This window comes from Mytilus trossulus, chromosome 7 (assembly GCF_036588685.1).
Source record: "Mytilus trossulus isolate FHL-02 chromosome 7, PNRI_Mtr1.1.1.hap1, whole genome shotgun sequence".
NCBI lineage: Eukaryota > Metazoa > Mollusca > Bivalvia > Mytilida > Mytilidae > Mytilus > Mytilus trossulus.
This window is the reverse complement of record NC_086379.1, coordinates 68,280,248-68,299,030: the sequence shown is the minus strand read 5'-3', so window position 1 is coordinate 68,299,030 and position 18,783 is coordinate 68,280,248. Positions and strand designations below refer to the sequence as shown.

Below are 18,783 nucleotides of genomic sequence, written 5' to 3'. Positions count from 1 at the left end.
GAGTTCGAAGCAGAAAACATTCAAAAACATACCGATGTATACTGTCAGTTTTCTCATGAAATTTGTTATGAATGAGTAAAAAAAACTGAGAAACTTTAATGAATCGAGTTCGAAGATGAAAACATACAAAACATACCGATGTATACTGTCCGTTATCTCGTGAAATTTGTTATGAATGAGTTAAAAACCTTTCAGAAAGTAATGTTTCAAGCGATAAAAACATTCCAAAACAATCTAAAAGGATCCTACCAGTTTTTCTATGAAACACTTCAAAAGATTGAGTGATAGAAACGACATTTGAATATAAACATGTCAACAGTTGGCTGAGGAAGCTCTTCATTGAAAAGTTTTCAATGTAAACTCTTGAAGAAGGGACGTTGAAAATAACATTAAACTACATTTGCCACCGTCAGTTTCACGTTTAACACTGTCAGTTTCTCCGGGAAACCCTTCATAAAACAGATCATATGAAACATTCGAGGAAATGATGTTTGACCGTTAATATGTATTTACACTTGACAAGAAACCCATTTGATTACAGACTTTCCGTTTTGAATTTTCTAATGTAAAAACTAACCTCTGGAGTTCATATTCAGATGGCAAAAGCCATATAGGAAACTGTAGGCCTTCAACAATCAGTAAACCGATACTGGGTGTTTTCGTAAAACTATGGTTCATAACAATACAAGAACAACTCTGCTATCAAAAGAGTTTAATTGGTGCCTATATGAATACCGACACAGCTACTTTTGCATAGGTATATTTCTGCACTTATAATGTGTAGTACTAGAAATTTACTTTTAATATTTTGTACTATTTCTTTACTTTAAAGAGGGGGGCAAGGGGGGTCCCCATAACAGCAAAACAGTGAATTGATTTGGTGAAAAACAGATAACAAGGAATTGAAAAGGGATAATAACAGATAACAGTAAATAAAATATGAAAATAAATCTGTCCAGGACCAATCCATTAGATGACTCGTAGATCTTAGTATATAACTTGAGGTATGGACCTATAAAATTGTAATTTGTGTAAACAAAACGTTTCGGCCTTTGATGCAGTTCTGCCTTGGTTGATTTTTTCCCGTAACTTGTACAATAAGTTACTGATGAGTCTTTAGAAGTCGAAACGCGCGTCTGGCGTGTGTACTAGATTTGGTCCTGGTATCTATGATGAGTCTATTTTCAACCACTGGGTCGATGCCACTGCTGGTGGAGCTTTATTTCCCCGAGGGTATCACAAGCCCAGTAGTCAGTACTTTTTGTGCTGACATGAATTGTCATTGATATGGTTATATTTTATATAAATTTACTGTTTACAAATGTTTGAAATTTTTGAAATACTAATTAATGCTTTTCTACTTCAGGAATAGATTACCTTAGCTGTATTTGGCAAAACTTTAAGGAATTTTGATCCTCAATGCTCTTCAACTTCGTACTTTGTTTGGCCTTTTTAACTTTTTTTGGACTCGAGCGTCATTGACGAGTCTTTTGAAGACGAAATGCGCGTCTGGCGTGTGTACTAGATTATGTCTGGGTATCTATGATGAGTTTATTTATGGTATGCATGTTGAATTTTTCTGAACGAAATTACTTGTTTCTGTTTTTGATAAAGGGATATTTTTAATCTAGGGCATTTGAGGGATCAATTTTTAATGATTTAGGGTGTTTTATTTAATTTTGAAAACTGTGCAGCCAGTGACACTTTATTATCAATTTGATTTTTAGATTTTCTGAAAAGCAATATATATACTTTACAAGTATTAAAAAAAATCATTGATGCACCATATTTTTTTTATTTAATGACCACATGATAAAACTTACTTATAAAATACAAAAATACCCAGATCAGTGGAGACAGGACATGTAACTGAAACACGCATGCCAGTTATGGTTATTCTGATAATGGAAATTGACTCAAGTGACAATTCTGATAGTATAATAGAAATTGGACCTAGTGAACATTTTGATGATACCAAGTGAAACACCAATCATGTATCTTATGTGAAATTATAGAATATGGAAAATTTGGAGAAGCTGTAGGATTTTAAAAAGGGTGTTTGTCGAAAAATTAAACTGAAGACACATCTGTATTTTCATCAATGGTTTCTGAGCTTCAATTTTCGCCATGTGAAGCAGTTAAAAAGCTTTTAAAAATATGGTGGTCCGGGTTCTCTTTCATGTAAATGAAAAGAGAGGGAGTTGACTTCTAATATAAATGCTAAAAGAAAAAGATGTTGTATAATTCCCAAAGCCATAATTCAAACCCACACCACTTAGTAATGTAAAACAATTCAAAGGAGAAAACTAACTGTCTAATTTATCCACAAAATAGTGAACGAGAAACATTAGTAACACAGTAACAAACTACAACCACTGAATCCAGGCTCCTGACTTGGAAATAGTCACATACAGAATGTGACTGCGTCAACTTTAGCATGCTAGTTGGTGTCCAATACTCCCCTAATCAGGGACAGTGGTGTAATAGTACAACATAAAGATTATTATGTGGTCATTGAATAAAAAAAATATAGGGTGTACCAATTCTTATTTTATAACAAAATGCATACTATAAGTTATTGTACAAGTTATAAGTGAATTATAATTTGTACAAAATGCTACATGTTCACAGACAATGGAATTTATTACAAAGGATAATAATAATATAGACTGGAATGGTCCTGGGTCCAATTGATTTTATATGTTTATGTTATGTATGGTACTGAAATTCTTCTACAAATACAGGGCCACCCGATATTACCAGTAGAAAGACCAATAGATATACATTGACATTGTAAGAAGATGTGGTAAGCGTGCCAATGAGACTATTATTCAATTATCTTCAATTTCTACGGAAGATTGGCTGTCAAAATGCTAACATTCAAATTTTCAATAACAGTTAACAGCAAATAGATTCTCACAATAACAGATAACAAAATAGAAAATAGTCCTATAACAGCTAACAAAGAATTAGAAAATAACAGCTAACAGTAAATATATTTCCAGAATAACAGATAACAAAGAATTAAAATGCCCCATAACATCATAACAGTTAAACCCCTTGCCCCCCCCCCCCCCCCCTTTAAAATTATTGTAATATTTAGGTACCTGTGTTTTTCAGTACTCGAGTTGTACCTAACGTTTTGATTCAGAAATAAAACCAACACTTTTACATGTTTGGAAATTTTAACTCTAAGAGACGAAATAGACAAATTTTCAAATTACAGAAAATGTAACGGTGTAACCAAAAACAAGCAGTACTTAAGTTTCAAGTCTAAATCAAGTACTATAAAAAAAAAACCATTTACCTAAATATTACAATAATTTTAAAGTAACAAAAGAGTACTGAATATTAAAAGAAGATTTCCAGTACTGTGTAATTTTGGTACAGAAATAGCACCTATGCAAAAGTAGCTGTGTACATCATGTTGATAAATGATATGCCGGAACGAATGTATATGTCACGGTGTATATTCGGAACGCTTGCTTTCAGATTCAATCGCCGGTAACGCTTGCTTTCAGATACGTGTAACGCTTGCTTTTTCAGATGTTTGTTGACGGAAAAGCAGAAGTCAGGTGCTAAATATGGATGATGCTTCAATCTGGTGGTATGTGGTGTTTTTTGTTGTATCTCACGGAACATTAGAGTTATTTTACTTGTTAGAAATGTAACGCATGTTATTTTGAAAGATTTAAATCAGGTCGTAAACGGTCCCACAATCGCAACACTGCAAATCATGGAACACAAGAATGCCTTTTATGTGCATGAATCTGTTTAAAACATATTAGTTTTAGCCAGTTATCGAATCGTCTATTGACCATAAACTAGTTTATTCATATCCGTATATCAAAAATATATTTTATCTTACTACAAATTGTCCGTTTAAAAAATCGAAGGAAACGCTGTCTTTCAGATACTTCAGTTTCAGCGTCGTTTGTGGAAACGAATGCTTTCCGATATTAGGAAACGAATGCTTTCCGATATTAGGAAACGAATGCTTTCCGATTTTTATGCAGGAAACGGCTTCTTTCAGATTGAATAGTTATAATTTAACCCATGCAGATATTAAATACGTTTTTGTTTATGTTAATTAATAAATTCCAAACAAAACAAAAGGTCAATTCAACAAAGAAAATAAGGGCAAAAGGTCAAATCAACAAATTAGTTGAAATGCTCATTTGCCATCTAGTGTATCCAGTTCATCTTTACAAGTTATTTAGGGAAAACATATGTGCCAGTGCCAGAAGTTATTGAAAGGTTAATTCTTTAATGAGGGACTAAGTCGGTGGTATAATTTATATGACTGATTTTGTTTCATATCGTTATTTTAGAGAAAAGGAGATATAATATTATATATTAAATTGCACAAATCGGCACTATGTATTTAACAGATGTATTTTAATTTAGTTCAACAAATATTAAAATTGTACTCAATGCATTTAAAACACAAACAAACTTTTTTAAACGGAGCAAGCGATGAACCTGTTATTCGACCCAGTCAAAACGAAAACAATTGAAGTCTTGTGTCGTCTTTAAAAAAAAAAAGAAGGCAATACGTGAACCGTCAGGATTGAATATTTAAACAGTCAATTGCGGTAGGTTAAAACATTAAAACAATTCGAATATATCTCAGTTGGATCAATAAATATTTTGTTGCACTCCACTGAACAGTGAGAAATAGCATTGGTGCATTTATTTAAAAAAAAAAAAAAAAGAATTTAGGGTTTTAGCTTAGTTTATTTGGAGTGTGTAACCAATCATGATAGAAAATCTCTTGTTTTACATCACTGTTTTGATTAGACATGTAAAATATATAAAAAAAAATATTTTGAATGTACAATATGAAACCAAACAGTGTCTTTCATGTTTTCATGGTTTAGTGAGTCTATATTTCAATTACCATAAACATTAGATACATACAATTTGGTGCATGGAATTATCGTAAGGTGTACAGTGTACATGTCTGTCTGACAGGTTTCACCTAACATTGACCCCATTGCCATGAATCTTTAAATATGTTTATGTATGTGATACTAAAGGTAACACCTTTATATTATTATAAAAGACTTTCAAAATAAAAACAATGGCCAGTTAGTTAATGTTTACTTCTAATTGCAGGAAAAAACAATAAAAGAAAAAAGAAAGGACTATGGCTTCATCCACCAAAAAGATCAAAGGTTTCCCCGTTACCTCAAGAGATTCAAAACATAACAACGCCCGCAAAAAAAACAAGTTTCACTACACCAAATAAGTGTCATCTCACCAAAGCTCCTAAAAAAGCTACATATAATGGGTCCGTTGGAAAAAATCGAAAAAGACTTTTCACGGATTCACCTGAGGAAAAACTGTCAAGCGATGTTCAATTAATCCTCCCTTCAGTTCTGAACAACTTAAATAAAGGTGGATATAAAGAAGATTTCTGTCTTTTATTGAAAGGGATAGCTTCTGGAAAATTTCCGATTCACAATATTGCCTTTAGATTGCTGCTTGACATTGCTAAAGGGTATTCCCTAGATAATACTACACAGATGCAGTATAGTTCCGAATCGATGAAGTTTTGGAAGGTTGTTTATCGGTTATTTCATGGAAAGGCTCTTCGATTTTTGTCTGGTGAAAAATCTATTGGTCAAGTGATAGATGGGTCATCATCAAAAGGACTGTATGATCCACAGAAAAGTAAAATAAACTTTGCTGTTCCAAATATTAACTCGATAAATAATTTTCAAAGTGTAAGCATAAATATTCCAAAGGAAATCTTCCCCGGTATCATTACTGAAGCATTTAAGTTTTTGCCGCGTGGGAAAAGTTATGTGTTATCTGTTGATGGGAAAAAATTAGCACCCGGATTAAACAGCAAGCATGGCGATCAAGATCTATTTGGCCATGAAGACAGAAATTCATTACAGAGTCTACAGAAGCGTCTGGACACCGAAATTCAAAAGGTGGAAAGTTTAATAAATGAATGGATTACAATGACCAATAATGACAGGAAAGAAAAACTTTTTGAAATAGTTAGGATTGTTTCATTAAGGATCAAAGATTTACGTGAGCTTTTTCAAAACCAGAATTTCGCCCTGAAAAAGTTTTACAAAGAGGCAGGAGAAGACTGGGGTACTTCACGTTATGTTTACGCCATCAGCAGCATCCAAGCACTTATGTTTCAGATCAAGTCCGTTCTAAAGAGACTGCTGGAAACTAACAACATGATATTTAATGAAATAACGATACTTTGTCAAAGTAGTAAATCTTTTTTACGAGGTTCAAACACTGACATGTACTCACAAGACAATTGGGTTTCTTTAAAAGAACCAGAAGATCTTCCAGGTAGCATAGGAGACGACTTAAGATTTGTAAAACAACGTTCTCCTTTGTGGTTCGAAAACAGAAATGGTTTTAGGTTGACAGGGAGCAAAATATTTGAAGGTTTAGGACTTGATAGCTTAAAAAATCTACAGAAGCATCACGATAAGGTTATAAGAAAGAAAGATGTTCAGGAAAACATTTCAGAAATAGTTCAGGAAAGAATGGATCATGGTACTAAATCAGAAATCCATGCAATTGCAACTTTGACTAGCAAAGTTTTGCCTGTGTACTATCCAGATATGAAATATTTTGAAGAAGGTGCCTTCCACATTAAACATGATGGGAAACCATTTATATTAGTATCACCTGATGGATCAATTGGCCAATTGGAAATAGGAACAGCGCATGAGCAAACTGTTCTTAGTTGTGAATTTAAATGTCCTTTCCCGAACGAGAATACGATACCAGTGCATTATACAATTCCTACAAGGTAATTAAGCTACTTACCTTAGTTTATTATTCACGCATTTAGTCTTCGGTTAGTATGTCCGTCAGTACACTTAGTTCTGATATAAAGGATGAGGCAACTTTATTAGGCCAATATTTAATAAAATTTCAAGGTAGTTCTTACAGAAAACGTGAATATTTATGTTAATGAGTTAACTGCCGATTTCAAGCTGCCTACCCCAGCCGCTTTTTTGTTAGCTTCTGTCTACTTCAATTGAGGATACTATAATTCAGTGGTTGTTGTGTTACATATTGGCTTTTCCTTTAATATTTTTGTACATTAATTTCGTTTGAAACGTTTTGTATTTGTCATTTTGTGGCCTTTCATTGCTGATTATGTAGTATCGGCTAAACTCGCCGTTAAAGGCCTTTCGATGACCTAAAGTGGTTTATTTCTATGTCATTTGGTCTCCTGGTAAGAGTTGCCTCATTGGCAATCATACCACATCTAATTTTTGTATCAGCATAGATTAAAACATCATGGTCTCTTTGACACTTCGTTTCAAAATTTGCTGAATATTTATAAGAATACAAGTGTGGACACAGATCAGTGTTGATTATATGTTTTGATTTTTTACAGTGTTTTCTGGCAAAGTTTTGTTATTCAGGGTGATAACGTTAGTTACATCTTTTGAATTGTAATAACTTATTGTGAACAATTAATTACTTCAAATGTGATATCATTTCAGATATATTCCACATATACTTGCTGAAATGGCGTCAACGCACACTGAAACTCTTTTATATATTTGCTGGACAGATGATTCAACAACAGTCTTTCGTGCCAAATTTGACAGCGACCTTTGGGAAATGATGAAAACTGAAGCAATTTCTTTGTACGGCCAGGAAGCACCAAAAAGACCAACGCGGGTTTCAGACAACGCAAAAGAAATACGAGACAGAATGATTGAATATAAGCAGACAAATGTTGAATTTCTTTGCGAGATTCCTTCGGTAAAATGTACAACGAATGGAATATCACAAACAAACACCGAGACGCAATACGTTTTTCCCGTAACAATTGTTAATGAAAATGCAGAATCAGAATCAAAAGTTGATATGGTTTTAACTGAAACAGTATCTATGATAAAAGAAGCTTACCAAATTTGTAGACGCAAAGCAACGGAATTACTTGTATGGTTGTTGAGTGACACTGATAGAATTTGGCACCCGGAAATGCCCTATGCTGTTCCAATTGCCTATGCTTTGAAAGGCTATAGTTTGTCCACAAATGTTATGCGAGTAATGCATGATTCTATTTTAAGCAAGTGCGCCGATAATGGAATAGATGTTGTTTGCAGTAGCTTTGATGGACAGTGGATTAAGCTGGCGACAAGAACTTGTGAAGACAAGCCCTTAACGCTACTGCAACTACAGAAAGACACTTGGGAGAAAGCAAAGAAAGCTACCAGGGAAAATATATTTCACGCCTTTGTGACCACATCAATGGTCAATAATGAAGAAACAAATCTTGTTATAAAGCAAAATGCTACGGGAAGTTTAACCGTTTCCTGTCCATTACATACAAAAATTATGAAAGCTATTCGTAGACATGGTAAAACAACTGTGATGTCAGAAAAGAACAGTCAAGATTGTGATACCGGAAAAGCATTGGAACAAAGTGAGAAATCAGATAAGCTTGCATGTCTCCCGGAAGAAGTATTGGATTTGTTCATCGAAAACAATGATGCATCTACGATATTGTCAGAAATACAAGAAGCCCCGGCGACTGAAACCAATAAACAAGACAAAAATCCTGCAATGGCTAACAATGTGTTAGATCTTTCTTGCTCTTCAAAAACCTCTGGTGAGAATCAAAACCTTGTACAACTTGAACAGGACATTGAACTTATCAATGATATTTACTTGAAAATATACGAAGGTTTTATTAACCATAAGAAAACCGTTATACAAAACAAGTGGAAAGGGAAATGTTTAGATGATATTCAAATTACAGTGAACGATACGAATAGACTAAAAAAAATTACTCATGATGAAATGAATGTTATAATTGACAATACTGTTTTGATACAGAAGAACAAGGGCCTGTCTATCAAAAAGTCTTGGTTAATCATGGAAAAGGTGAATGCAATCAGTACTTTGCTCGGAACTGGACAACAAATAATAGCTGAAAAAACAGTAAAGAAGATCGTCACACTTAAAGAAATTGCATCAAGATCACTTAAAGCTGCTAGTCGAGTAAATGTCAAAGCTGTTCCGAAACAACTTTTAAATGTTTTATATGCAACCCTTATATTTCCTAGTGAACACAAAAATTGGTGCAGCAATTCACCGTTCAGCAAAGAATTGTTAATTAAAAATGTAGGTTCAACTGAAATATTTTCATATCCTGCTTATAATGATAACAGAGAAAAAATGGAGCCGATGTGCGTTGATGCTCATCATCTTTTAGTAAATCTCCGAGTTAAAGTTTGTAAAGACGGCTTAAGGATGATAAAAAAAGACGCATGGCATGCAGTTGCCGAGAATAGGGATATCATCAGTAAGAGTTTGGTAATTGACCTGATAAACAAGCAAAACAATGCCTATGCTCTGAAAACATTTTCTATCGAAGTTGAGACAGAAATGATGAAGCTAGGATATCATAACGAGGCAGAATTTTGTAATACAGTAAGGAATTGGTATGAGGCTGAAGACAGTCCCGGAATATCAGCATCTGAGAGAGCTCTCAGAAGATTGCGTATGAAGCAATTAGTATTAACCGGAGTAGATTTTGGCACTTATCCACCATATGGAATGTTCATAAATGGGTTCAGTAGAGTATCTTTTGAGGGTTTTTTGCAAAAGATTGACACAAACATACAGCTATATGCATTGTGCAGTACCAAAACTTACAACCAGCGATCTATATCTAGCCTAGCTAATGAAACTTTTTTCGGGGAACTCAGTCAGATGGAAGATACCAGGCTTGGATGTCCAAAGGCCATTAGTATTCCACGCTTGATGTCAACCATTACAGAAATTCTTCACTATCGCAGCGATCCTACTGACAGGTAATTGTAATTGATTTTAAATTTCGAAATTTTAACAAAGAAGGACAAAAACAGTTATGTTATGGCAGGTAGAAACATGACATTTAATATATCGACTTCCTTTTTTATTGATATTGTCGTTGGTTTGCTGTCTCATTGGCATATTTAAATTATCTTATTATATAATATAACTATTTGTTAAAATAAGGGGGAAGTCAATAAACTTTCAATTCATTTAACGCAACTATGAAATAATGTTATTTTTGTTTCGTATATAAATACAGTGCAAATGATATATTTTGCGACAATTAACTCAAACACCACAAATGTGTCACATGAGTAACATGAGCTAAAAATAATAAACTTATATATTTTGACAACTTTTAAAAATATAACTGAACGTATACTACTGTTTTTATCAACATAGGTCATTTAGTATTACTTCAACAAGAAAATGTGTTTATCCAGTGCCATCGCTGTTAAACGACACTACTGAGAACAACGACACATTAGAGGAGAGCAAACCGTCTTTGATTGACATTCAACAGGAGGACGGCAAAATTAAAATTATACAGTTAAAGTATGAACTTTTGTTACTTATTCGGACTTCATTTAAACTGAGGTTTTACCAGCTGTACGTATTGATGTGTATCTGTTTTTTTCTTCATTGGTTGAAGGTTAAGGGGAAGGTTGATATCTCATTTAAAATGTTAACACCGTCGCATTTTTTGCCTGCCCCACGTCAGGACAGTTTAGTTCATTTGTATATTTTGGAGTTGACTTTCGGTTGTTTTATACTCTTTGGTCTTAGTGTGTTAGTTAATTTCAAGTCATTAATATCTCGAATGGACAAGACAAACCAAAATTATGTATTATTATTTGTTCACGGTTCATTTTCAATAGTGAACATTTATTTGCATGGTCATTATTTTAAAGACAGCTGAAACAAAAAGTTTTATGCTTTATTTTCAGGGATCATTTCTTTGACAGCGTGTTGCGTAAAAGAAAGAAACAGAGACAATCAAAGAGATCCGATATATCAAAGCTACATGAAGTTACCCGTGGGTGCTTACCCGTTCGCCAATACCACAAATGCGACGAGAGTAAGATTTTACCAACGACACGATTAGGAATCAATCTGTCTGGACCTACAGATGCGGAGAATTAATACTGCACCAAAAAACAAACCAAATTTATGATTAAATTGAACTATTATAAAATAACTGTGATAATTGGGAAAAAAATATTGATTAACCTTGATTACTTGGTGTTGTTTTGGAATGTTTTGTACCATTCTTTATTTTTACATTCATTTGACTTATGTTGTGATTCTAGTCACCCCTTCCATTAAATGCATTTTGTATCAAATGTCGGTAGCGTAGCATAAAAGTGTATCGTAGTGATAGATTGAGAGACCGACGGACAGAGGTGAACCAGTTGTCATTTAGTAAATTGTAATTCAGTGTAGAGTATATGAGAGCTTTACATGTCATTCTGTTAGTCTAGACCTGCTAGGTCATGCATGTAATGGACCAAGGACTTTTATAAGTATTTGATAATCTCACTGTTAATTACTGACGATTGATTTTTCCTTGATATTTTTAGTAATTACAAACTAAACTCCAAAAAAAAACCCGTGTCATTTATAGACAACTTCCTGTTTTGGTTATTAGTTAAGTAGAACAAAGGTCACCAGTAACGAGCTGGGGGAGAAAAAAATCAGAAAGCTATTACTAGGAAATAATTATTGATTATGATTCTCTTTTTCGAAATTCAAATTAGATTCCAAAAAATATTTTGTTTAAAATTTTTACGGTTGTTAAATCAGGTCTCATTAAAAATATTATGCATTGTGCTTTGTTGAAACAAGGTCCCAGATATCTTCAACTGGATGAAATGGTTGTGTTATTTTCGAAATTACCCGGAATGAGATAACTTGGATAAGCGAGTATGACTGGTGTATAAAGATCTATTTAAAGTGCAGTTAGTAATGACTTTGTTCCCGTCAAGGCAATATCATATCAGTGATCAACTTTTATGTCATTTTGACTGTCTCTGCATGTGTTTCATTGGCAATCATACCCCAACATTGTATATATACTTTTTTTTATATAAGGCTTTATATACTCCCGAATATATGAAAACTGGTGTTTCTTATTTCTGTTTGTAACCATGTATACTGTATTGTTTATTATATTTGTAAAAATAATATGATAATATTATATTATGCTCCTTGTGAGCCCATTTGATGGAAATAAAGCATCTTCTTCTTCCTCTTCCTCTTTTTCCTTTTCTTTACTTAAATGATAGACCGAAGGGAAAACAAGAATTTTCACAGGAAGTATCAATTTAATCTTTAATTCGAATTTAGAATTAGACTGCAAAACTTCAGAGAATAATTCGATTTATAGCAATTATATTTCAAAACATTAACAAAAACAAAGCATTTAAATATAATTAAACGACGACTAACAACAAACAGTTTAATTATGTCCGGTTTTCTTCACATGTTTATGTAGACCAGATCTGTTCTGATAGTAATTGCCACACATTGCACACTGGTACCTATCTGGGTTCAGGTGACACTTCTGGTGCTCTTTCATATATTTTATACATTTAAAGGCTTTCCCACATTGGTCACACTTAGCATATTTCTCTTTATTAATTCCACACAGTTTGACGTGATTATCTCTACTATTTTCATACTGAAATGACTTCCCACATTTCGAACAACTGAAATTTCTCTCATTTTCATGGCCCGCTTTGTGTCCCTCAAACTGTCTTTTGTAATTGAAGCCTTTTCCACAATACGTACAAAGGTAACGGAACTGGCCCGAATGTTCTCTGTTATGGTACGAGAGTCCTGTTTTTGACTTAAAGCTCTTTTGACATGTTGTACATTGAAAAACAATATGTTTGTGAAAAGAGTCAACATGGCAAGATAAATCACATTTGGTGTAGAACACCTTGTCACATTGCTGACATTTTTCCATTTTATCTAAGTTCTTTTTCATATGGCGACACAAATTGCATTTTTCAGTGAACTCTTTATGACAAACGTTACATTTCTTGGGGTTAGGTTCTATTGGGTTATTTGGATCTTCTTGTTCCTCTAACAGGTCAGCACTGGTGATAAGATCTGTGATGTCAGAATCAGATGTAAGTACTTGCACTCCTAAATAATCCAACATTGTTTTGTCATTGTTTAAGTTCATCTGAAATACAGACAACAGAAATACTTCATTAAATTGTATATGTATTTCCTTATTAGGGAGTAACCATTTAAACTTGAAAAGGGGTGGGGTTGAGGGGGTAAATAATCATTTATTTTTTCAGAACTCCGAGGAAAATTGAATCGGAAAGTCCCTAATCACATGGTAAAATTAAATGACAAAACACATAAAAAACGGAAAATTTATATCCTGAATAATATTTTTTGACAGCTGCATGCTTGACGCATTTTTTTCATCAAATTGGGGATCGGAGTCAAAAAAATGTATTCAACGCTTAGTCTTGGATTATTTATTACAGTACTATTAGCTGTATTTTGCTTTCATTAACAGTTACCGTGCAATATGCTTTTAACTTTATGTTATATTGGGCAATATCATTAACTCGTATATTTTAACCAATTTGGTTCGTTCAGGAATAGTTTGACGGTAAAAAATGTTCAAATACATTAATAAAATAACAATTATAGGCTTTGTCTTCAGTCAATTTTCTTCTTTCCGATCAAAATATCCTTGTGTCGACCTCATACAAACGCTATATTTGTATAATATATCATAAAATTTATGTCACCGTTTGATGAACACTCCCGGACAGACATGAAACCATCACATGTACAAACGATGTGGTTTAATTGGCAATTAATGGGACAAATCTCCAGAAAGAGACCAAACGACAGAGGCAGATTTAGGGGGGGGGGGGGGGGCTTTTTGGGGAAAAAATGGTTGCTTATATAGAGAATCACTGAAGCGTGACTGGAGCGCCCCCTCTTAGGTCAGTCAGTGGGCCCCTCTTTTTTAAATTTCTGGATCCGCCACAGAAATTAACAACTATAGGCCAACGTACGGTCTTCAACAATATCAAAGCCAATACCACAGTCAGCTATAAACGGTACCGGGCGACATGACAATGCTAAAAACAAACGAGATATAAACTAACGGCCTAATATATGTACATTTTACATACCAAATATTTGTAATCGTATTTCAAATAGTATATTACAAGAGGACCTAACCACAAAACTTGACCAATGAACCCTGAAACTTTTTATTTGCTGTGGTAACTATATTGGAATTCATGCATTGTATTTATTTTTGTATTTTGTTTTTTTTATATATTTTTCTGAATTTGCTACTACTATTATACTAGAAAAAAGCTCGTTGGAACCGTTACAAATTGGGCTAAAGCCCCCTTTTCTACAACTAAACCCATATTTTGTACTCTCTGGATCAGATCCTCCGAAGACTAGTAAATTTGACTGGAACCCGTAAATTAATATATAATTATGACACTAATTTGAAATATTTCAACAAAGCCGATTACGATGCATCTTTGTTCAAGGACAAAGAGAGATAAATCTCGTTCAGGGATATATAAGTTTCTCGTTGTCAGAAGCACCTGTTTACTGTTACCACGTGTTTATTTTTAAAAGGTGGATATGACACCCATTCTTATGTTTCATGTAAATTAAGTGCTATAAATGGATATTATTTCCTTGAATTGGACAATACCAAGTAAGTCATGTTAATCATTAGTCCAAATAATTATGACGTCTGGGACGGCTATTTTTTTTTCTGGGACGCCTTCCTACGACAGGAAGGCGTCCCAGAAAAAAAATTAAAATAGCCTTGCCAGACGTCATAATTATTTGGACTAGTTAATCATATGTTATATTTATAGTTAATATAGGGTCTAGTCATAAAATAAAAGCCCGTTTTCGAAGGAACCCAGAATAGGATCTGTATCTTTTTTTTTTAAATTACAAACATAGGTTTTCAGTGATTGCGAAGAACAAACGTCATTTAAAAAAGTGTTAATTGCATATTACATGCATGCACATGGTTAAGTCAATAAGCAAGTTTATTTAGTTTCAGAGCCAACTTGAACGAGTCAATTTCTTCCTAGGCTAGTTCAAATAATAATGACGAGTAGAACATTTCTTGTGTAACCTTTTGCATACGCAGGAGGGAAAATAAATTTGCTTTTTAAGAAAAAAGTGTTTTAAGACTCCATAATAATTATGTTGGACTTGATCTTTTCCCAAAGTGGTTGACTGTCAATAGTACGAATTGGTCCAGTCAACAAAATTATAAAAGACATTCTTTTCGGGGGCGACTGACACTCTCTCTTGCGATCTTCTACGTTTCCAGCCCCTATCCATATACCCCTACCCCAACGCATGCTCCCCTAGTCTTACTTCCCCAACTCCTAGGCCTTGATCAGAGATAAAAAAATCAGTGAAACAAAAATTGAGAATGTTGTTTTTAGGGTGATTTGAAATAACTGATGCACGGTGATTACAGAGGCAGTCCCAGCGATTTAAAATAAAAGGAGGGGGGTCCAAAATTTAAAAAAAAGTAACCTTATGTCTCTTTTTATGCATTGATTTTCTTAACAACATACACGGTGTATATTCGGAACGCTTGCTTTCAGATTCAATCGCCGGTAACGCTTGCTTTCAGATTCCGGAAACGCGCACTTTCCGATATTCCAAAAGAAAATTCCAAAGACAGTTCTTTAAGAAAATGATTTAAAGTTTAAATCATCTCAACACATTTCGTGTAAATATATCTAACATACTTCCCCTTTTCATTACAGAAAAAAGATTTTGTAAAGTTTGCATCAAATTAATCTGCAACCAGATTTTTTCAGCGGGTCTTTTAATTAAATAAGAGAACTTCTGCTTGATAAGATGGACAGGTGTGGTAATGTAGTATAAGTGTGACATTTTTACATGTCAGCGCAATGGAATTATCTGCGACTGTCATACAAGTGAGAGGTTTGCTTAGCTATAAAACCCAGGTTTAATCCACCATTTTCTACATAGAAAAATGTCTGTACCAAGTCATTAATATGACATTTGTTAGACATTCGCTAGAGGTGTTAGAGCTTTTGATTTTGTCATTTCATTAGGAACTTTCTGTTAGAATTTTCCTCGTAGTTCGTTTTTTGTGGGGATATTTTACTTCCTCGAAATGTCATTACTGTCACAACTGAATTGAACGGGTCATTAAAAACACATCATTAATAAAAAAAAAATACACTATTTAATAAACTATTTTTCATAGAAGTAAGGGAACTAGTAAGCAATACAGAAAGATTGGACACAAAACACTTATTAGAAGCTGAGATGAAACGAAATGTGGTCGATGCCACTGCTGGTGGAGATTTATTTCCCCGAGGGTATCACCAGCCCAATAGTCAGCACTTGTTGTGCTGACATGAACTATCATTGATATGGTTATATTTATAAATCAACTGTTTACAAAATTTATAATTTTTGAAATACTAAGGCTTTTCTACATCAGGCATAGATTACCTTAGCTGGATTTTGCAAAACTTTTAGGAATTTTGGTCCTCAATGCTCTACAACTTCGTACTTTATTTGGCCTTTTTAACTTTTTCGGATTCGAGCGTCACTGATGAGTCTTTTGTAGACGAAACGCACGTCTGACGTATATATACAAAATTGAGTCCTGATATCTATGATGAGTTTATTTGTCTAATTAAGAAGCCCAACACATGGCACATGGTAGGGACTTTCAACTTTTCAGAGGAGGTCTTAAACAGTACTGTCATAATGATTTTTTTACTATTTGAATATGTGAAGCACACGGCCTTGAATGTAGATGAATGTATAATTTCATTCTTAATAAATTCCGTGTGGAATTTACACCATACCTCCTCCACATTGTTGGCTGTTTAGTTGGCCGGTACGAACACAAAAGGTTTGCGAGTACTTAAATTTTGATTCAATCCTAGAAATGGGCGTTTACTTACTCACAATAAACATTCTAACGAACACTATTGTATCATGTCAGTTTACTCAAGAAGCACTTTCCTTCGAAGTTGTCATAAGAAACTAAGGACTATTGAAACAGTAAATATTCCGACGAACTTTAATGAACTTTGCTAGCTACCCCCAGGAAATACTTGATTTAGAAAAAAAATCAGAAATTATTTCACAGTTTTTGCCATGAAACACATAATTAAGAAATTATAGAAAATATTTAAGGAAATGACGTTTGATTAAAATACAAAACCTCTATTGGACACTGTCATTTACCAAAGCACACCCTTTATGAAGACGTTTCAAATGAAACTATGGAGGAAATGGAATTAAAAACAGTAAACATTTCCACACACAAACATATATCAAATCAAGACATTTTCTTCAGAATAGGAAACAATAAGAAAATAACGTTTGAAACGATTACCATTCCTACAAATCATCCACAGGTAATATTTCGTTCTCAAGAAGTTTTATTGAAAAATGACATTTAAAACAGTAAACACTTCAACACGCACTTAATAATACTTCATTTCAGTTTTCATGCAGGGAAATAAAATTGAGAAAGGAAATGGTGAATATGTCAAAGCGACAACCACCCGACCATAGAGCAGACAACAGCCGAAGGCAACCAATATATATGGGTCTTCAATGTAGCGAGAATTCCCGCACCCGTAGTTGTCCTTCAGCTGGCCCCTAAAAATATGCATAATAGTACAGTGATAATTGACGTCATACTAAACTCCGAATTATACACAAGAAACTAAAATTTAAAATCAGACAAGACTAAAAAAGGCCAGAGGCTCCTGACTTGGGACAGGCGCAAAATTGCGGCGGGCTTAAACATGTTTATCAGATCTCAACCCTCCCCCTATACCTCTAGCCAATGTAGAAAAGTAAAAGAATAACAATACGCACATTAAAATTCTGTTCAAGAGAAGTCCGAGTCCGATGTCAAAAGATGTAACAAAAGAAAATAAATAAAATGACAATAATACATAAATAACAACAGACTACTAGCAGTTAACTGACATGCCAGCTCCAGACCTCAATTAAACTGATTGAAAGATTGTGTCTTCATCATATGAATATCAGGCACAATCCCTCCCATTAGGGGTTTAGTATCATACTATCATAAAATATATGAGAAGAACATAACCCGTGTCATGCCAACAACTGTTTTTTTAGAAATAAATGTGTTTAGTTCCGATGCAAAGACCCTATCAGTGAATCAATATTAAAGCCAAAATATGCAATCTTTAATGACCTGACAACAGTATCGTAACTATATCCCCTTCTAATCAGTCTATTTAAAGGTTTTGTTAGTTTCTGAGGAGAATACTGACATTTTTGTGCTTTATAAAGAATATTTCCATAAAAAATTGGATGTGAAATACCTGAACGTATAAGATGTCTGCATGTTGAGTTATATTTATATAAAGACTTTTTCTTTTTTAATTTTCAAAAGAATTAAACGTTCTAAATAAAACCATTCATTTTCTAACTTTTTGATAAACTGTTACATCCTGGAAAAAAATAATCATTTCAACAGTTTCTACAGTCTCCATATAAAACATTTGATAAAATGTAAATTGACAATGTCAGTTTCGCCAGGATATCCCTCGTACGAATAGATATAGGAAGATGTGGTGTGAGTGCCAATGAGACAACTCTCCATCCAAATAACAATTAAAAAATTAAACCATTATAGGTTAAAGTACGGCCTTCAACACGGAGCCTTGGCTCACACCGAACAACAAGCTATAGAAGTCTGCTTTGTTTCGAAAGAATCGTATAAGAAAATTACAGTTGAGACAGTCAACATTTCATCAATTTGCCGAGGAAACCATTCATTATAAGTCACCAAAAGACACTTTTAAGGACACTTTTCAAGAAATACATTTGATAATAACTTAAAATTCTAGACGCTATCAGTGTCCTCAGATTGATAAATTTCAATAA

General features: G+C 33.7%; 1 protein-coding gene across 1 annotated transcript; it reads right to left on the bottom strand.

Annotated features, from left to right (window-relative positions):
* Positions 1-12,286: 12,286 nt before the first annotated feature.
* LOC134726620 (gastrula zinc finger protein XlCGF7.1-like) lies at positions 12,287-12,994 on the bottom strand. Its single transcript, XM_063591031.1, has one exon. It carries the CDS (start codon positions 12,992-12,994, stop codon positions 12,287-12,289), a length of 708 nt encoding a protein of 235 aa, XP_063447101.1.
* Positions 12,995-18,783: the final 5,789 nt, after the last annotated feature.